A 22,213-nucleotide genomic window follows, 5' to 3' on the forward strand; every position below is an offset into this window, starting at 1 on the left:
GATCAAGAGAGAGAAAAAGAGCAGTGAGCTGTTGGTTGTCACCACAGGGTATCTGTGTAGCTGAGCAATAACTTCTGTGAGAGAGATGGGCCTCTGGCGACTCCTTTACAGATATTATTGTTTGTCTATGAATCTCCTGAGAGAGTATGCTGATCTACCCCGGGGTTTATCACCTTCTGTTACACTATAGCTATCTGTGGATAACGTTACTTCTTTTGGTAGATAAAGTCAGGTTTGGGCAAGTGCCCTCTCACCAACAGGATTTTCCCTTAGAACTCTCCACGGCTGTCTTAGTCTCTGTTCTCTGTCCCCAGCCGCGCGAGGTGTTTGGGGTGGATGGCTCCGGTCTCTGCAAACAGCGATGGGACCTCTGGGAAGGGTCTCTTGCTTTGCATGGAACGTTTCAGCGTCGTCACTTCAGGCCCAGAGGCTTCGGCCTAGCATGCAGCATCAGCCCACAGCGCTGGCTTCCTGCTTGTCTCACTGTGTCTCTCCCAAGAGACTGAGCCTGGCTCCTCCCTTCCTTTATAAAGCTTCCCCCAGAAGGCTGTGCGGTGAAGCAGTGCATCCTGGTAGTCCAAGAGCACTATGGATGATGAAGTCTCTCAACTTCCTGAAAGGAAAATCACATCACAAGAAATTCCATAGTAGCTGCAGTGTGTCGTTTTGGCCACTAGATGGAGCCGAGTTCCTCTCAAATGTCAAACAATCATCTTTCAGGCATATTAAACACCGCTACACATAGGAATGAGGAGACGGCTTTGTGCAGCCTGGTGACATCTACATGTTTCAGGAGAAGTGGTAAAGTTTGGAGAGGGTAAAGGAGTTTGGGGAAGGTGGCCATTTTGTACAGGTGACACCGACCGATAAAGGAGAGGGGTAAATTCGTCCACGTCTTAAGTTCTGCGCACATTTTATTGATAACCGGTGTAAAATTTAGACGGTATAAGGAGGAGGAGAATCTTTCTATTTTAATGCCCAGATAGGTGATATGACTTGTGTTAACCCGAAGGAGGGAAGATGAAGCCCATTGCGGAGTATGAGTCGTATTTAGTGGGAGGATTTCGCTTTTGGTGAAGTTTATACGCAGGCCTGAACATAATCTATATTCTGCAAACATGTCCTGGATAAGTGGGAGATCGTGGCCAGGGTCCGCAGTGAATATGAGAACATCGTCTGCAAACATTGCCGTACGGATTTCCTCTCGACCCACCTTGATCCCCCGTAGCCCAGGGTGGTGCAGCATGTATCTGGACAATGGTTCCAGGGCCAGATTAAGCAACAGGGGCGACAGAGGGCACCCCTGTCTGGTACCCTTGTACAATTTAAAAGGTTGCGAGATTTGACCCGCTATGACCACCTGAGCCTCTGGGGATGCGTACATAGTTCTGATCGTGTGTAAAAAAGCACCGGAAAAGCCAAAGCGTATCAGTACTTTGTCTAGCCACTGTATATTGACATTATCGAAGGCCTTTTCGGCGTCTAAAGTGATGATTGCAGCTGTGTTGTCAGGGTTTGTTTTGGTTACTTCCAGGGCAGTTATAACCTTTCTAATGTTGGCGGCTGCTGAACGTCATTTGACAAATCCTGCTTGGGCTGGGTGTATAAGGGATGGGAGAATAGATGCTAATCTGTCCACGACAATTTTGGAGAGCAACTTCGAGTCAACATTCAATAACGAGATGAGCTTATATGAACCCAGGTCCTTCGGATCCTTTCCTTTTTTATAAATCAGCTTAATGTGTGCTCGGTAGCCAGTCGGCATATATGGGTGGCCTGACATAATGTGGTTAAAAACGCGTTGTAGAGTGGGAGCTAGGTGGTCTATGGTCAATTTATAGAACTCTGGGGTGTACCCGTCGGGGCCAGGGGATTTCCCTGGTGACAAACCTAGAACGGTTTTCCGCACTTCCTCAATGGTTATAGGAGAATTAAGGGCGTCTAATTGAGACGGGGATACCGTGGGGAGTTCCATAGATGACAATCACCGCGTAGCTGTAGCGTCATCGCACGGTTCAAATCCGTACAGTGATTTATAAAAGTCCGCAAATACCGTGTTGACTTCGGTGGGAGACTCTACAAGCCGACCATCCGCACCCCTGAGGGAATTTACAAGTGTAGGTTCAAAGGGTCCGCGGCACAAAGAGGCCATCAGCTTCCCGGGTTTATTCCCAAAGGTGTGGAACTTCCAGTCCAGGTGAGATTTGCAGAGCCTCTCTCTATTGTCAGCCCATGTATCAAAGTTTGCCTTTGCCTTTTAGGCGGGGAGTTGACCATATTAAGATCGGCCTGTGCTTTTCTTAGGGAGGCGCTGGCATCCGTGTAAGCTTTGGCCACTTTCTTTTTGTATGCCGATGCGTACGCTATGATGCGCCCTCTCATGACTGCTTTGCCCGTTTCCCATAGAAGTGTCGGGGAGGTGGAAGGAGTGTCATTGATGTCGACAAAATCAGCCCATACTTCCCCCAAAAGGGTGGCAATCCCGGGGTCTTTGGCCAAGTAGGAGGGAAATCTCCAGTGTTTGAAAGATGGGGCAGATACATGTATAGAGATATCAATGGATATGGGAGCGTGGTCTGAAATAGCGATATCGTGGATTTTTGGTGAGCTAGTGTACGGGAGCAATTTGGAATTGGCGAATGCGTAGTCTATCCTCGTGAGAGTATTGTGGGGGTGGGAATAAAACGTGAATTCTCTGCCGGTAGGGTTCGACAAACGCCACGTGTCAGTAAGGTGTAAGCTGTCCGCCATGTTAAGCAATAATGGGGAGTGGTAGGTGTTCTTAGAGAATGTGGACCCCGTGGCCCGTGATCTGTCTTCAGAGGGTTGCATGAGCTGGTTAAAGTCACCGGTCACTAGTAATGGTAAATGAAGGAAAGGCGCCAGGGTACTGGTCAATGCTTGGAAAAAGGAAACCGAGGGGGCGGTGGGTGCGTAAACACCCGCCACCACCCACTCCTGCACCCCATCAATGAGATGCAGTATGGCAATGCGTCCTTCCCCGTCAAAGTGTTTGGCATGGATCGTGGCTTTGTAATTCTTGTGGATTAAGATCAGAACCCCCGATTTCCCTTTCACCACTGGTGAACCAAAAACCTGTCCCACCCAGAGCTTTTGCATTCTGTGGAAGTCCTTCTCCTCTAAATGGGACTCCTGCAGTATCGCAATGTCCGCCCGCAGACGTTTCAGGTGTCTGAGGACGGCCATTCGTTTGTGTGGTGACCTAAGTCCTTTGACGTTCCACGAGACAATGGTCATGGGGGATCATAAAAACTGGATTGAGCCGTGAAGCCTATGAGAGCAGTATGAGGACTGAGACGGTGCATAGTAGAAAGCAGCTTATGGGTAACAAAAAATAGCAGGAAGCCCGGTAAGGGCAGCATATCTGGCAAGGTAAAGGAGGGGGGCAGGGCAACTAGTAGCCCACCGGGGGCTAGGGTCAGGAGAAGGGACAGGGGGTAAACTTCGCTTTTTTCCTCATGCAACAGAGCACGTGGACGGACAGCGTTACCGGGTTTCTACAGTCTGTGTCCGAATTAGGTAATGAGATCGTTGTAAAAGTCGACTCCACATGACCCAAAAGAGACACCAATTCCAGAAACCAGGAATAAGGCCGTGGCCCAGGTCACAATAACGCTGTAAACACATAGTAACAGATAACTGGTAAAAATATTAATCCATAACATGAAACAACACCATCAGAAGGCAGATAAATAGAATCAGTGATCACATAACCTATGCTATTACCTATACCTTCAGGGCAGTGAAAGTGCTCAGAACCATGAGAGGGGGCAGCCAGGCCGCCGAGGTTCGGGATAGAGTTCCATGTATCTTAGGGCCTCAGGAGCAGCTTATTACTCAGTCACTGCCCAGATGCGGAAAAGGGTAGATGTCACTGGAGTGTGGTGACACCAGAGCAGAGGTCTCCTTCTGGAGAAAAAGAAAAAAAAGAGCGGCCCGCACCAGCCGGTGCATGGGGTCACTCAACGGTTCCTGCGTCCAGACGACGGTCCATTGGTGCGTTGCCTCTTCGTCGGATCTTTCCGTGGACTCCGTTGTTCTCTCGCCCCCTGGGGGCGCTGGGGAGATGGGGTCGTTGGTGGCTCCACCTGGATATTGAAGTGGCGGTCAAGAAAATGCATGGCTTCCTCAGGGTGTGTGAAAGACTTTTGTTCCCCTGATAAATCGTTTAAACGTAAAGTAGCAGGATAAGCTAAGGTAAACTTAATAGCTTTGCGGTAAAGAGCTTGGCATAATGGCTGAAAGGCCTTTCTGCGTTTGGTAACCTCTTTTGAGTAGTCTGCAAAGACCAACAGCTTGTGGTCATCAACTTGGAACGATTTAGAGTTCCTAAACGATTTGAGGATATTTTGTCGGTCCATGTAATTTAGGTACTGCACTATGACAGGGCGGGGTGTTTTTCTGTCATTTGATGGGACCCCCGAACGATGGGCTCTCTCAGCAGTGCACGTTGCATGGATCCCCAGTGCCAGGGGGATGCGGGTAGTGGTCAGGTCCATTAACGTTTCTGCACCATACGATTCAGGGAGGCCTATGATCCGGAGGTTATTCCTCCGAGATCGGTTCTCTAGATCGTCCAGCTTGTCCAATAGATAGCGCTGGGTCTGCCTGGCTTGCTGGTCCATCAAGAATGAACCTTGGAGCTCATCCTCCACATCTGAGAGTCTATGCTCCAGCTCCTGCAGCCTACGTGTGTGGTCTCCCAGTTCCCTCTGCAGCTGAGCCATCCCCAGGGCTATCGCCTTATCCACTGCCTCTGTGATGGTGGGCGAAAGCAGGCTGGCCACTGCCTGGGCCAGAGATGCAATTTGGGCCTCAGGCATGGGCGGGGGGGGACTGACCTTGGTGAGCCGGCTGAGTCAAAGGAGCAGCGTCCGCCATGATGGCCTCCGTGTAGGCCGTAGATGAAGCCGCAGGCTCGATTTGCGGCGGTGCGGCGGAGCCGTTCGGGCGAAGGAACTTGTCCATCCTGCTAGGTCCTCCAATGGCGTGGGGTCGGGCCGTTGGGTCAGATGGCTCGTGCGGACTGAAGAAATCGGTTTTATAAGCTGGTCTGCCCGGAGCCGATGTCCGGAAGTCCTTGATGGGCTTTTTAAAGAATTTTTTTTTTATGAGTGCATTTAGCATTTATTTTACTAAAAATATTTTAAATGGGATTACGCTATGTGGGCCACTTTTTCTTCTCGGAATCCTAGTATTATATGGAAAAATACAGAAAACTGATGGGATTGACTTAAAGGAACAGTAACCATGAAGGAGATACTATGAATGTTTTATTTGCCGATCAGTAAAATGAGAGGCAATAACCTCTGGGGAGTGTTGTGTCTTATGGGGAGTGGTGAACACTTCTCACAAAGTGGTGGAGGATTCAATGATTTGTACAACCATTGTGGTGTATTTGAAGGAAGAATATTGATTGGGGAACTGAAAAACGTATGAATTTATGAAGATATCACTGATGAATATATAGAGAAATGTATGAGTATTTTAATATCACGGACATTGGCACTTTATATTGGTGTGTTAGGAGCACCTATAAGATATTTAAGTGTATTATTGCGCTACCAGAGAGTGTATTTTAGTTAGTCTCGTTTGCATTTAAAACTTTTTGTTTTTTTATGGTGGCAGAAAGTATTGTTAACACATTAGTGTAAATATTCCCCAAGGCACAGGGTATTGACAGTTTTTTTTATACATTTTAGTATGACAAGTATTTTCAGACTTGCTATCCCATATTTTTGCTATTATATCAGATATAAATTTTTGCATGTTAGACATGTAGCACCCCCCTAGGTAGGTGCTAGGTAAAAGCATCTTATGCTCCTTCTGCTTATCAGGGGAGCCTGATCTATTAGGTTGCCTGTTGCATGTTTCCAGATGTGATTCACTGGGTCTGAGGGAGTGTCCCCACTGCATCCAATTTGGGGAGCCTGTTGGACAGTGGAGGAAACCCAGCCAGTGACACATAGGCTTTTGTGTGAGTCCCAGTGGGAGGGTACTCCTGCAGTGCATCCTGGGATTGCTCGTAAAAGCCAAGGAGACATGTGACAGGGCATCTTTGGCGGGAAGCAGAGTCCCAGAAGCAGGCTGACGGCTGTCTCTCCTCCTGCTGTATGAGGAAAGTGGTCATAGGCAGTCGGCTTAGTGAACCAGGTGTGGAGCTGAGCTGCAGATGATCCAGTAGAGCTGACAGTGGAGCTGCTGGCAGAGTCTTCTGGGAAAAACAGTGTCCATGAGTACCAGGGGACTTGCCAAAGGGTCTGCCCAGGAAGGGGAACCACTGTAGTGAAGTCAGAGAATCAAGGGGTCAGCTCACACAGAGCGTCAGAGTAAAGGGGTGCTACATAGAACCCTGAAGAGTAGGGACAAAGGGGGTGCCAAGTAGGACCCTGAAGAGCGATTCAACATACAGTTCAGTTCTCTAAAGTGGCAAGGTGAAGCAGCAGCCTTGCCGCATCCAGTGTTAACCAGACGTCCCAGCAAATTATGCATAGTTATTCAGTTGGAGTATCCCACTCATCCCTTCTCCTATCCCAGTTCTCAAATAAATCAACAAAAAAACAAAACCCCTGGACTGTTTTCTGACTGAGCCAAGCACTTAGAATATGCTATATCGTCAAGTTGTTGCTATAGGTAACCCAGGGGAACCCGTAACCAGCAGCTCCCACGGTAGTAGTGTTACAGACACTAGAGGAAATTCTTAGCAGCTCAGTTCAATCACTCTTATTTACAGCTGTAAAGATACCAGCTAGAGAGGGAATATAATGTGTTTCTAAAACAAAGGCCGATGGGCATAGTGTATAGAAAAATAGCACTTAACAAGCTACATGCATTCCTGGAACACCACCTAGATATTTCTGGTCTAAATACAGCTGAATTGTAAGATTAATAATTATTGTCCATATACGAGTGGCTTGTGTATTCTTCCTTGTAGCTGTGCTTTGTATATCTTTCCCAGATCTGTGCAGTAATCCAGAAATTATACCTCTGTGCAGAAGCTTCCTGTAATAAAGACCGCTCACTGCTGTTCTCTCCCCTTGTGCAGGGTGACTGGTCTTGTCTCTGCCCTCCTGCAGTTTTCTGCGGGCAGCCTGTAGTGGGTGGGGCTGTGGGTCCCTCCCCCTGCTCTGCTTGCTGCACAGGCTATGTTCAGCACAGTGATGATGTCACTAATACATCATTTAAAAGATAATATCTGGGTTTGTAAAAGTATTTGGTGGACACAACGTGGATTTATATCCTTTGTGTTTATTGAGGAATATATTTTAATAAAAGATTTTGTGCCTGGAGTTCAAATTTAAGTGTAGTAAAAACAAAGAAAAACCCTTTCATTGTCACAAACATAGGTCCTATACCTGTGGCAGCATAGTTCTATAAACTGTAGCAATATTTCCAGGCATTGGGCCTGATGTGGGTCTGCCATGGTCACTGGTAACACCAACAGCACATTTAAGCTGATTGCCCAAGGGTGAGATCTGACTCTGAGACAATAGACAGTCCAGCATCTTTGGTTTGGTTTGTTTATTTTATATGGGGATGGTAGAAGGGAATGAGTGGGATACTCCTCTGGCTCAACTAGGTACAAATTGGGACACTTGAGAAAAAATGTCTTCAGCGCTGAGTTGACGCCGGCTGGATGCCGACCAACGCTTGAAATCACTGACTTGCTGAACTGTATTGAAAACTGACTTCTGACACTCTGGTTATCTCAAAAGTCCTTGGCTGTACTGAAGACTAACTTCTGACGCTCTGGTTAGCTCAAAAGTCTTTGACACTGCTCCCTCCAGTCCTTCCTGACTGAGGTAGCCTCTTGTAATGCTGCTGCAACTCTTAACACTGTACACTCTGCACTTCAGGGCCCAACCACTGGCACCCCCTTTTATTCATCAGGGTCAACACTGGCACCCCCTTTACTTTGTTCCTGCACTGGCTAGCTAGCTCCTGGATCCCTCTGACCTTCTCTGGAGTGGTCCCCTCTCACTAGGCCGGCCCCCAGGGGCAGTTTGCAGTACTCACGACTGGGAATGCTTTCCTGAAACTCGTCCCCTCTCAGCTCCGCTGGTCCTCGGCACACCGGATCCTCTCTGCAGCTCAGCTCACCCCTGTACCCCCTCAGGCAAGCCTCCTGGGATACCTGATCCTTCCTGTCAGGGGGAGAGACAGCCGTACCCTCCCTCCTGGGACTCTGCTTCCCGCCAAAGACAACCTGTCATATGCTCCCCACAGACTTATACCCCCTTCCAGAATGCTCTGCGGCAGAATCTGCCCTTCCAGGATGGATACAAGCCCTGGTGTGCTATTAGTTAGATTTCCTCCACTACCCAATGAGAGCCCTCATTGGGACACAGTGGGGAGACTCCCCAACTCAACAGGCACACCTGGGAACAAATGCCAGCCTAGCTGAAAATCATGGCCCTGCTGATAAGCAGACAAGACCTACTACACTTTACCTAGCACCTACCTTGGAGGGTGCTACACTGACTTGTATCTGCTATAGATTTACTGATCGAGTCTGCACGATGAACCTGGAAGCGATTAACCCCCTAAAGTCTCCTTAAAAGGGACCTATTATGTCCATCGTGCTATAGCATAGGGGGCTTGTCAGCACGCTATATGAGGGAAACATGGTTAGGTGACAAAATAAAAAAAAAATACAAGGTACCCTAAATTAATAAAAGAAAAAAAATAGAAAATAAAATTTTTAATCCCTCCCCCTTGCCCCTAGGCATGCGTCAGGTGCATGTACATACTGTACCCTGGGGTAGCTCTGGAATGACTGCCAGCCAGTTTGGTAAAAGCAAAACAGTTCATTTATTTCCATTGCAGTCAAACAAAAGACAGCTTATTTCAGCCAAAGTAGAAAAAAAAAACAGTCCAAATCCTGGTATTGGTAATAAAGCAGCAGGCTCACTGCTAGTCTTTGGTCCCATACAGGGGTCAGGCTCCTCCAAAGTAAGGGTTCCAGGCAAGCCACACAGGGGGGTAGCAGTCCATGTCTCAGCTTGTCTGAGAGCTTACACTTGCTACACAGCTTTTAAAGCTGGATACACACTATCCAACTTTTGTGGTTAGATTTCCTTCAGATTTACCTTTTCTATGTAGTGCAAGGGCCTGCCAGATTGCATACAAATTGAAAGTGTTTAGGTTTGACCTCATATTATATGGTTTTGGTAAGTCTGCAGACAAAAGTCTTCAGAAAATCTTATAGTGTGTATGGGCCATAAGGCTGGCTATACAAGTTCAACTTTTGTTATACAATTTTCTGTTAGATCTACCATAAACCACATAATGTGAGGTCAAAGCTAAACAACACATTCACTTGTATCTAATTAGGCAGGCCTTCGTACTACATACTTGAAGGTAATGGGCCATACACACTATAAGATTTTCTGAAGACTTTTTTCTTTAGACTTACCAAAACCATATAATATGAGGTGAAACCTAAACACTTTCAATTTGTATGCAATCTGGCAGCCCCTTGCACTACATAGAAAAGGTAAATCTGAAGGAAATCTAACCACAAAAGTTGGATAGTGTGTATCCAGCTTAAATTTCAAGAAAATTGGACAGAAAATTATAAGAAAATTGTATCATGTATGGCCAGCCAAAGTCTCTCTTCCTCTCACTTCCTTGACACAGGTGCGGATTTCCCTCTGTTGCCTTTCAAGCCTCCTTCACCCTTCGGGACCAAAGTACTGGTAGTCAGGGTTTGAAGGCCCCACCCCCCCAAGTCTCTTTGAACCTTTCAAAATTCCGGGTCCCTGATATAAGCTTACAATCCAGAGAGTGCTTTAACCACTTGCTGTCCGCCGCAAGTACATATACTGCGGCAGTCAGCCCCTTGCAGGCAGAGTGACATATCGGTACGTCACTATCCTGTGAGGCTCTGGGGAGCGAGCGCGCGCCGCAGGTGGCGCGCTCCCGCGCGGTCACGGACCCCCCCCCCCGCACGTGTGACCGGCGGACCCGATGTCCGCCGGTCACTCAGCGATCGTCGGGGTAGAGGGAGAAAGGCAGGCGGCTAGTGTAAACAAGCCGCCTGTCATCCTCCCCTGTGTAGAAACAATGATCATACGGTTCTACTATGTAGGACCGTTGATCATTGTTCCTACAGCTCAAGCCACAGCCAATCACAGTTAGAATCACGCCCCTAGGGACACACACAGCCCCTCCCTCTCAAATAAAGTTAACCCCTTCACTGCCAGTGTAATTTTACAGTAACAGTGCATATATATATAGCACTGATTACTGTAGAAATGTCACTGGTAACCCCAAAAGTGTCAAAAATGTCAGTCAAGGGTCCGATCTGTCCGCCTCAATATCGCAGTACCGCAAAAAAAAAAAAATCACAGATCGCCACCATTACGCGTTAAAAAAAAAAACAAAAATGACAAAAATCTTTCCCTTTGTTAGTAAACGCTATAACTTTTGCGCAAACCAATCAAAATATGCCTTTTGCGATTTTTTTTACCAAACATATGTAGCATAAAACATGTTGGCCGAAAATGTTAAAATATTTTGATTTTGACATTTTTTTGGGGGGAATTTCAAATTTAAAAAAATGTGAAAAATATTGTTATTTTTGCAAAATTTACGCTCTTTTTTTGTTTATAGCACATGATCAAAAAATCGCACAGGTGATCGAATACCACCAAAAGAAAGCTCTGTTTGTGGGAAAAAAAGGATGTCAAATTCGTTTAGGTACAGCGTCGCACGACTGCGCAATTGTCCGTTAAAGTCACGCAGTGCCGAATCGCAAAATACCCCCTGGTCTTTTAGCAGCCAAATCCTCCGGGGCTTAAGTGGTTAAGTCAGTCCTCTCCAGCCATACCCAAACCTCACCCTGCATTGGTGAGAACCCCTGAGTACCACTTGAGCTCTGCAACTGTCTCCATTAAAGGGACCACAACTCAAATATTGGGGAAATGTACCTGCCATCCAAGACACATTCCCAGTGTCCTGTACAGTACAAAGATAACAATTTTGTCACTCTCTACAATGATGACTTGTAAAGGTTTTAACCACTTGACGACCGGCCGCCGCAGATTTACTGTGGCAGGCAGCCGCTCCTGGGCAAAGCGACGTAGCTCTACTTCGCTCGCTCTCTGGAGGCTAGGGGGCGAGCGTGCACTGCCGGCGGCATGCTCCCGCCCCCGTTCGTCAGCTGGGGAGCCAGTGCATGTGTCAGACGGCTCCGATTGCCACCTGACACCCTTGATCTCTCCCCTGCTGATGTAAACACAGCCGTCCGTCCTTCTCCCTGCAATGATCACAGAGGTCATGTGATCCTGCTATATAGTATCGCATGTCTCTGTGATCATTTCACAAGTCCAACCCCCCAACAGTTAGAATAACTCCCCTAGGCTTACATTTAACCCCTTGATCATCAACAGTATTAACCCCTTCTCTGCCAATGGCATTACTACAGTAATAGTGCATATTTTTAGCACTGATTACTGTAGTAATATCACTGGTATCCCCAAAAGTGTCAAAAATGTCAGTTAGGGGTCCGATCTGTCCGCCGCAATGTCGAAGTCCCGCAAAAAAATTGCAGATCGCTGCCATTACTAGTAAAAAAAAACAATAAAAATGACATACATCTTTCCCGTAGTTAGTAGATGCAATAACTTTTGCGCAAACCAATCAAAATACGCTTATTGCAATTTTTTTCACCAAAAATATGTAGCAGAAAACAAATTGGCCTAAAATGTTAAAAAATCTTGATTTTTACTTTTTTGGGGGGGAATGTTATATAGCAGAATGTGAAAAAATTTTTTTTCAAAATTGTCTCTCTTTTTTTGTTTATAGCACAAAAAATAAAAATCGCACAGGTGATCAAATACCACCAAAGAAGCTCTATTTGTGGGAAAAAAAGGACGTCAATTTTATTTGGGTAAAGCGTTGCACAACCGCGCAATTGTCCGTTAAAATATCGCAGTGCCGAATTGCAAAATAGGGCCTGGTCATTAAGCAGGAAAATCTTCCGGTCTTAAAGTAGTTAAAGAGTTGCTTATAGGCGTTTTTTTGGCACAGGAGTTTCACAGGCGTGTGCAAAATTTAGGCTTGACATATTTGCTACCTATTTACTTGCTGGAACCTCACCTTTCATATCTTATCAAAAATTGGGTAAAATATTGTGGTTGTATGCACTAAAATTAAATTTAGTGTATTTTTTTTACTGAAATTATGGGTTTGATCAAATACTGCGCTACTACTGTTTGACACGAAACATTCAGAACTACCTCTATTTAATGCTCCAGGCTCTCTACTTAAATAATGTTTAGGAGTTCTAAGTAATCTTCAAGTCTAAAATGTACATTTTTCCTGGCGTGCAAGAAAAAAAAAAGCAAAACAAAATCATCAGCGAAAAGGGTTAAAGTGCACACAAAGGCAGATTTAAAAAAAATATTTAGTATATATCTGTAATTAAGTCATGTTTCCCATGTTTTAGGCCCTTAAACACATTGGAATTAAGGAAAATGAACTGATGAAGTGCCAGAAATCTATTATGCTCCTCCCTTCTAATTTGAGCTGAAAACACAGTGGGCCTGATGTACTTGCAATTTTTGTGCCATATAATTGAAAAGACTGTATATATTTTTTTTACATTGAATAACCATATTAGTGTGCCAAGCAGTAGGTGGTGCAGGGCTCCTTAAAAAAATATGGCTGCTGTGACATACAGTAATTGCATAATTCAATATGTCGCAATCTGAGCTTTTTTAATGATGTACATCCATAGTTTATCAAGCCTATGGTGTCAGCCCTGCCTATTTCATTTTAATGGATCACAAAGAACACAGACCTCTCCATAACCCATCCTTGTTTTTATAACCCTTCCTGATCTCCTTCATCCTCCGCATCTTCATAACGCTCCTTAGATACTCTTACTCCTCATCTCCATAACCCCTCCACATCTTCAAAGCCCCTTCACATATTTATTGCCCCTCCTTGTGCACAGCTCACAGGATTTCTAGAAAATACAACACTTTCAATGGTATATTTCAGAAGGACCAAAAGGTAACAAAGAAGAGAAGTTCATTGTTAGGGTTTACTTTCATGCAAATATCAAACTCTACAAATAGAAAATAATACCTGACTGTTGAAGAAAACTCAATCTTTTGGCTCAATTCGACAAGAGCCAAATCATATTCAAAGGATTTTGGAATATTCTTATCTTTCTTGCTGTTGGGGTCATATTTTGGATGGCGGTAGATGTTTTTGACTTTCCGTGTAACTTTTGCTCTCTCGGATGGACCTGAGATATACAAAAAGAATATGACTTCTTTCAGCGGAATTAACACCTTTCGGGATGGAAATGTAGGAGCTACCACTGCTGACTTGTTTGTGAATGTACAGGTTCCAACATATTTTACCTACATTCACTGCTTATTGAACATCCATGCAGCCAGTAAAGGTGAAACACCTGATACACAGATAGTTGCTCCCTTTGCTTGTGTTTTACTGAGTATTGAAGCCTTGGAGCTTGTAACTTGAAAAAGTCATCAATGGCAGTTCCCTTCATTACAGTTCTGACTTGTTTGTTTAAAGTCAAGTACATCATAAACACAATAACATTTAAAAGTGCAGAAATAAATGGTTTCTTTCAGAACTCTAAGCAGAAAAGTATGACCACTAACCACCAATGATAGGGCTACCTTCCTCTCACTGACCACTAACGATTGGGCTACATTCCTCAGCTGACCACAAATGATGGGACTACATTCTCTCACTGACCACCAATGAAAGGGCCTCATTCCTCTGGCCAACCTCCAATGATGAGGCAACATTCCTCCCACTGACCACCAGTGATGGGCCATTATATTCTGACCACTGTCCACCAATGATGAGGCTTCCTTCCACTGACCACCAATGAGGGTGCACCACTCCACACACTGACTACTGAACCTGAAGCACTTATTTCTCCCACTGGTGCTGGGGCATTTATTACTCCTACTGACCACTGACATAAGAACATGTATTAATTCTACTGATAACTGACACTGGGGCATTTATTACTTCCACTGACTATTCATGCGAGGGCATTTATTATTTGCACTGAATACTGATGAAGGGGCATTTATTACCTCTACTGACGACTGATGACCAGGCATTTATTACTTCTTCTGAACTGAAGAAAGCCCTTTTCTGTTGCAGCATGACTGTGTCCCTGTGCAAAAATCTAGGTCCATAAAGACGTGGTTTGATGAGTTTGGTGTAGAGAACCTTGAGTGGTCTGCACAGAGCCCTGACCTCAAACCTACTGAACACTATTGGGATGCATTGCAATGCCAATAGTGAGACAGATCCTCTCCTTTAAAATCAATACCTCACCTGACAAATGCTATTTTAGATAAATAAACACAAATCCCCACTAACACATTCTGGAATAGAATATGTGTGATGGTCAGGTCTTCACAAACCTTTGGCCATACGGTGTATTTTTTGGCCAATTTATAGAAGATTGTACATTCAGACTGTAAATATGTGACTAATCTTCATTTACTTTTATAGGCGCCACATGTTATTGAAGATTATTCCTTTCTTTTAAAATGAGCTTCCAAAAATTTTGTAAAAGTGTTACTAAACCCAGGGCCCTGCATTCACTATATCTCGTCTCCCACAGCGCACAGAACATGGAAATGCAATTATTTTAGTAAATGTAAACTGCTAAATACCTTTTCTTATACCTTTTCTTAATACTGTATATAGCAGTCTTGTGACTTCTATTAGTGTCTGGTTAATGCTTGTAGAAGGTGTTTTCATTCTCCTCTGACTGTCCTATGAGGCTGCATGACCCCCTGTATGGAGAGTGCTGATTGGCCCTGTGCTGATCATGTGCATCCTCCCAAAAAAAAAAAAAATACTCTTTAGCAATACATGCTAAACTATAGGTGTGTGCACAGGGTGTGCCAGGTGTGCTTGGGCACACCCTAATCACCCCATGTACATTAACTTTATCACTTTTTGTGCTGGCAGGAAGATAGGAAAAATCTCTATCTTACTGGCTCTGCCATAAGAGAAGTCTTTACGCATTTCCCTTTCAATGTGCCGGCAGGGAGATAAATGTGTTGGGGTCATATATATGTAGACACACACAAACACGTGTGTTTGAGCTTAGGGGTGCACAGGCTAATTTAACAGGCTGCGCACACCTATGTGCTAAACTGAGCATGTGCAGAGTGCACCCAAGGCTCTGTACTGTCAGGAAATGGATTGGGGACTGTGGAAGAAGGGGAGGTTCAGAAAGGACAGGATCAGACAGCCTTTTTACACAATGGGTACAAATAATCTCTTAGGTTCCACAGTGAGTATAACAAGCATACTTTACTGCATATACAGACTGATTTTACTGCTGTGAGTTTAGTAACACTTTAACTGAAGTTTATTCCTTTATTGATTCTGTACATAAAGTTACCACCATGGCAGCTTCTACAGCATCACTTACCTAGTTCCACAGTGACAAAGTGTGCTTCATCATCTAGGTAGAAGCAGTGAGCAGCAGTCAGGATGAAGTTTTTGGTAACAATGGATCCTTTACAGTTCTGCACTCCTCCCGGCCTCTGGAATGATAAAATGGTCAGAGTGAGCGACCTCCTATAATACCTGCGTGATGCTCTCTGTCTCGTGGTTACTTTTTTTTTTTTTAACTATAAGAGTTTGTCCAACTATGCTTCTCCATTGCTCCACATATGAATTTTCAGTAACAAACAAACTGGCACAACTGTTTTTGGCGTGGGAAGATGGCCACACAAGCTTTATCCAATGCAATTCAAAGTAGCATTAAACTTGCAGGGCTTTTTAGTTTAAAACATTGAGAACAATAAAACAAACATTCCCCAGTAGGGATGGGCTGGATGTTCGAGTTGAACATCAGCTGTTCGTGTGTTCGCTGAACACAGGAACAAATGGGGTGCTTGGCAGGAAGTTTGCCCGCCAATGAGTGCCCCATAATGCACTCGCTGGTGCAGTGAATAAATTACTGATGATTGGCCAAAGCATGCACATGACCTGTATGCTTTGGCCAATCACAGCACAGTGTCCTGTCAGAGCCATGATTGGCATGACGTCAGAAGGGGCAGTGTCACTGGGTGATGTAACCGGGTGTCCGTGCCCTCTTCCTATAAAAGAGCTGTCATGGCTCAAGCGGCTCATTAGTCGGGAGGCGTCTGAAGAGGCGGGAGTGTCTGATTTTTATTTATTTTTTTGATTTTTTGGGTGCGGCTGGTGACGTGATTGAAGATGGATTTACATCAGGGACACTATTTTTTTATTTTTATTTTGTAATAGAGGACTTGTCAAATACTGGCTTTTATGTTTTTTTTATACACTTTTTTGTTGAATGGGTAGGGATACGATGTACCCAATATACATTTACATGGGGGGCGGGATCTGGGAGCCCCCTTTAACAGTTGTTAAAGGGGGCTTCCGGATTCCAATAAGGCCCCCACCCGCAGACCCCCCACAACCACAGGCCAGGGTTGTCTGGAAGAGGCCCTTGTCCCCATCAACATGGGACAAGGTGCTTTGGGAGGGCACTCCAAAGCACCCTCCTCATGTTGAGGGCAAGTGGCCTAGTATGGTTCAGGAGGCAGGGGCTCGCTCATCCTCCTCCTATCCTGGCCAGCCAGGCTGCATGCTTAGATAAGGGTCTGGTATGGATTTTGGGGTGGAGCCCATGCCGCTTTTTTTAAAAAATGTTGGAAAACTTTTGGTAAAATCCAAACCAGACCCGAAGGGCCTGGTGTGGACTGGGGGGGGGGGGGGGGGGGAGACCCTACGCCATTTTTTTTTTTTCATTTTTATTTTATCTGTTTTGCCGGGAACCGACAATACATTACAGCCAGGAGCAAGTTTAAATTACATTTTTCTCCTTTAGAAATGTCATTATTGCTGCAGCAGGCTCCATACATCGTACAAATGCACCACCAAGAGCCTGCGGAGAGCGAGAGGGGTCCAGTCCCAGGAAAGCCTACACAGGTCATGAGTACTGAGGATTGCCCCTGGGGGTCTGCCTAGAGTCAGAGGGGACCACTCCGGAAGAGGTTCTAGGATCCAGTGCCAGCTAGCTGAGGAAAGGGGGTACCTAGGTTGAGGACCCTGAAGTTACTGAGGGGGTACAGAGTCAGAGAACCCCGAAGAGTTCAAGGTCAAAGGGGGCACCTGCAGTTTGGGCCCTGAAATGTACATAGTGTCAGTTGAGAGTTGCAGCCATACAGGAACTTACAACTAACTACCTCAAGCCAGTGCAAGGCTGGGGGGGGGGGGGGGAGTAGTCAGTGACTTTGCAGTTCCGCAGTGTCAGCAGTTCTATAATCCTCAGTCCTGGATCTTCTGGACTTAAAGTCAAGGATTCAGCACTTCTATAAAGTTACAGTGTGTTCTGAGAGTCAGTGAGCATTGGCTGGCGTCGCCTGGCGTCAAGGCAGCGTTAACAGACATTTCCCGGATAAAGTCCCAAGTGTATTTAGTTGAGCCTAAGGAGTATCCCACTCATTCCCTTCTCCCATCCCCTTATCTACAATAAAACCACAAAACAAAGATGCCAGAGTTGTCAATGTCTCAGTTCTCACACCCAGGGTCGCAGCTCACATGGGCTGGAGAGGTAACCGGTAACAATGGCAGACCCACATCAGGCCACAGGCCTGGAAACCTTGCTACATATCCAAACAGCAAAAATACCATAAATCGGCCATGATACATGCTATACAAAATGCCTCTAATCAAAACTCCATATGTGACATCATTAAAGAATAATAGGAAATGTATATATGTATATACCATATATGTAATCAATTATTAAATGCTATAGAACATATAACGTATCCACTATATAAACCCATACATTACCCATCTTTCAAAGGTGAACACTAACCAAATCAATGATGACAGAGACCCTTTTAAACTAAAGAGTAAAACACCTCCATGGAAAGAAAATGTCCTTACACGGTAGCAACGCATGGAACAACAGAACCATACAACGTTACTCATAAAAATGAGAGACATCCCATTCAAAATTCATTCCTGGTGGCTTCCTAGTATTGAGGCTAAAAATCCAAAATACCTCTCTATTACATAGTATCCTGAACTTCTCTCCCCCTCTGATAGGTGACACCGCCTTTTCCAATCCCTGGATTACGAGACTGGAGACATCTCCCAAATGACATTAATTCCAATGTTTAGCTACATTTGTGACATGATGTTTCTCTATATCATAAAGTCAGTGTGCAGTGGGGCAGCCACACAGCACAGGATACAGAACATAGTGGTGATTACAGTAGTAGCACCAACTACTGCATTAATTGTCTGCTTCCCCAGCAGTTCCTCAGGTATGAGATATACATACTTACATTGAAAAAGCTGGAGCAATATAACTATACAATAAAGGCAGGTGCGGACTGAGCCGGGGGGCAGGGAGGTAATTGCTACCTGAGCCGCTCTGATGGCCCGTAAAAAGGCTGCACTGCTTCTGCCAGAAAATGAAAACAAAACACTGCATGAGGATCACAGGGATGTATCGGGAGGAGAGCTGGCCGGTTTGCGCAGAGTGAGGATCTCCCACTGTAACACTGCTTGGAACTGAAACGCCAGCTGCTGTCATACAAAGTCCCCCTATTGGACTAGCTCCTATGATAGACAGCACACTTTGAACTTTGAATTGAACTAGTGTGACATCTATCATAGGAGCCGGTCCATGAGGCGGGACTTTGTTTGACAGCAGCCTGCGTTTCAGCTCCAAATGGTGTGTGATCTGGCTGACTCCCCTCCTGATTCCTCCATCTGATCCCCCCGGGCAGTGTTTTCATCTTCCCTCATCTTAATTTCTGCATATACAATTTTGCAAGTAGGTTTTCTTTTTCTTCATTGATGGGCACTGATAGACTGCACTGATGGGCACTGATGAGGCTGCACTGATGGGATGGCACTAATGAGGCTGCACTGATGAACACTGATGAGGCTGCATTGATAGAGCGTCACTAATGAGGCTGCACTGATGGACACTGATGAGGCTGCACTGATGAGGCTGTGCTGATGGGGTGGCACTGGTGAAGTGGCACTAATGGGCACTGATAAGCTGCACTAATGGGTACTGATGAGGCTGCACTAATAAGGTGACACTGATATGCTACACTGATGGGCAATGATAAGACTGCACTGATCATCAGGACACTTATGATCAGTGACCTGATTATCAGTGTAAATGTCCCCTGTCACAAGAAAGCCGTTTATCAGCTTTCCTTTCTTTAGACAGTGACAACACTAAGAAAAGGAAATGCTGATAATCGGCATTTGTTTACATGTAATCAGCTATGACTGAACACTGCTTATCACATGGTTAAGAGCCAACATCATTGGCTCTCTACCCTAATCAGAGATGCGCTGTGTGCGAGGGAGATGGGTCACCACCGTTTGCCATGCTGCCCGTCAAGAAGGGGAGGATGTCATATGACGTCCACCCGGAGGGATGAAAGGCTCACCCGGCCGTCTATAGGCTGGGAAGGAACTTGTTAATGGCTGATCGCTTCTTCATTTGTGGAAAAAATATTTGTTTTATGCTACAATTAGAGGCTCTTTTTGCACTGGGTTCTTTGTTTATGTAGCGGACTGCCATTCTTTGATAATGCAGACTTACTTTCTGCTTCTTCAGACTGTCTCTGAATACATCTAGTGTTGGTCTCAGGCTTCATGCATCATACTTCTGAGACTGGAAGAAAGGGAACTGTAGTCTCCTACATGGATTACATGGATATTACTGCACTGTTGGACTGTCTAAGAACTGTATTTCCCAGAAAGCTTTGAATTACAGAGAAGCATCTTGGGAGAGGCTATAAAGGGATTTGCTGAACAGGCCTGGGCCCTCTTACTTCCCGGGATCCTTTGTGTGCACATCTCTCTGCTGAACAGAGAGAGAGAGAAAGCAGACTGCGGCCTACTGTACACCTCCTATCTGCCTGATGTCTCAGTCCTGGCGGGACGCATGTTCATCGCAACATTGCAAACATCCTTGCAGCATCGCTGATCATGTGAGGTCAGTGGGACACACTGCGACAGCAGAGCGCAACCCTCCTGAGGCCACAGAGTGTGGAGGATTGCCATCGTCTTTTCATCCAAGATCCTCATTGACGGAAATCAGGATTTGGTGAGAGGGCACCTGCTCAGAGTTCAGACTGCAATTATTACAGTTCTAGTTACACTGAACACGGAGACTTTGCCATTGAATCAGCCACTAGATCTTTCAGGATTATAATCAACTATTTGCATTACTTGCTATACACAGAGTCATATTGGGAACTGTTCACTCAAGGAGCTTCAACTGCCGGTGAAGATCTTAGCAAGGCTTTGCAAGTAGAACATTACTATATTGTTGCTCTTAAAGGGGACATGTTACTGGTATATAGATTACCTCATTTCTCATTAGGATACAAGTATTATAGGCCGGCCTGGGGGTTTCCCTTTAGTAAAAGCGTTTCTTATAGCAATCTGTTGTCCTGAAAGATTCATTCACTTACTGCAAAGATACTGTGTATATTTAATGCTTACCTGTTATTATAAATACTTATTCACTGTTCCTTAGTGTTATATCAACTGAGCCTGGCTGTTTATCCAAGGCCTAGTTGAATAATACTCTTTTCAAGTCTCTTCCTTTAAAGCTGAACTAAGGAGTAAGAATCAATTTGTCTTGTGTAAGTGTGTCATTTAAAGGTATACACTTGCAAATTACCAAGTGTGCCAGTGGGACGGAGCTTGTTCTTGGGGTGGAGAGGAAGAGTGCGGGACCTGTTTAACTTAAGCGGCTCCTGTGGGGGTAGCACTACATTTATTTTTCACAACTTAAGGGCCCATTTACACTATGAATCACATAAGAACGTGCTATGCGTTCCTGTGTGATTCTCATAGGATCTAGGTGCAGTGCGATTTCAGTCCATTCATTTCAAATGGGTTAAAATCACACCACACCACGCCGAAAGTAGTGCATGCATTACTTTTAGAAATGCCTTGCAACTGGATTGCATAGTACTTCTGTACTATGTGATCCATTGTGGGCAAACGCACTGCAATTGCGACCTGCGTTTAGGGTGTCCTGAGCTTTACATTGACACCTGCTGCAGATCGCAAGGGCAGTGCGGTAAACACTCAGGGAAAGTGAGTTTCCAGCAACACTTTCCAATGTGAACGGGCCCTGAGACAGCTCCCTGCTCCACAATCCCAAGCTGCGAAGAACTCCTTCCTAGTTTTAGGGTCATTCACATTAGAATTTGATGCAGGAAAGTCACGTTCCCTTGTGGCTTCCCACACAGCATTTTAGTTGCACTGCCCTTGTGATCTGCCCTTGTGATTTGCTGCGAGTGTCAATGCAAAGTTAACAGCACCCCAAATGCAGATTGCAAATGCAGTTTAGTTTGCCGGCAGCGGATCTCATGGTACAAAAGTACAATATGATCCGGTTGCCGTGCATTTCAAAAAGTAGTGCATGTGGTAAAATCGCACTGCATAGAACTGTATGTAAAGCACATGCAGTTCCTAGTGTGAAAGGGCCCTTACTGTGGTTCTCTACTGGGGCTATCTGTGTCCTTATCAATTGACTGACACTGTGTTTGCTGCTTTGGCAGATTGGTAATCTTTGGGCTTATATATGTTTTAGAGATTTATTTATTCTGGTTTTATTCCTTTTTTTTGGAGTGCTAAAATTCAAATCCCCCAGCCCCTTACTGGAAATTCCAATTTTTCAAATACCTGTCTTCCATTCCCTTAAAGTGATTGTAAAGTCTTGTTTTTTTGGGGGTTAAAAATAACAATTATGTTATACTTACCTGCTCTGAGCAGTGGTTTTCCACAAAGTGTCCCCGATCCTCCTCTTCTTGGGTCCTTCTTCGGCTCTCCTGTTGCGTGCCCCCATAGCAAGCAGTTTGCTATAGGGGCATCCAAGCCGAATCGCAGCTCCCTGAGTCCATTCAGACATGAAGTCACAGCCCAGCCCCACCCCCTCTCTCTCCTGATTATAAATACAACAAAAAGCCGGAAACTCGGTGCTTCTTCTTAAAAGATTCTTTATTGATGCACAACAGCAAAAACAATGTCTATAGATGCTAACGTGTTTCGGCCTCAGCCTTCCTCATAGCATGCAAGGATTTTACAGTAAGTCAAAAATCCAGTTTTCTCTATCGTTCATTGACAGATGACAGATGCAGCT

The 22,213-nt window shown here is 45.1% G+C and overlaps 1 protein-coding gene across 1 annotated transcript in view; it reads right to left on the minus strand.

Moving 5' to 3' along the window:
- The window catches only part of LOC309560038 (complement factor B-like), a 131,524-nt gene that overhangs the window by 27,588 nt on the left and 81,723 nt on the right, over positions 1 to 22,213 (minus strand). Inside the window, exons 12-13 of the mRNA XM_082263541.1 lie at positions 15,470 to 15,584; positions 13,117 to 13,279 (exon numbers count right to left, since the gene is read on the minus strand). Of these exons, the coding sequence (XP_082119667.1) occupies positions 13,117 to 13,279; positions 15,470 to 15,584 (278 nt within the window). The remainder of the gene's footprint in view (positions 1 to 13,116; positions 13,280 to 15,469; positions 15,585 to 22,213) is intronic.

This window comes from Pelophylax lessonae (genome assembly GCF_965119305.1).
Source record: "Pelophylax lessonae genome assembly, chromosome: 7".
Taxonomy (NCBI): Eukaryota; Metazoa; Chordata; class Amphibia; order Anura; family Ranidae; genus Pelophylax; species Pelophylax lessonae.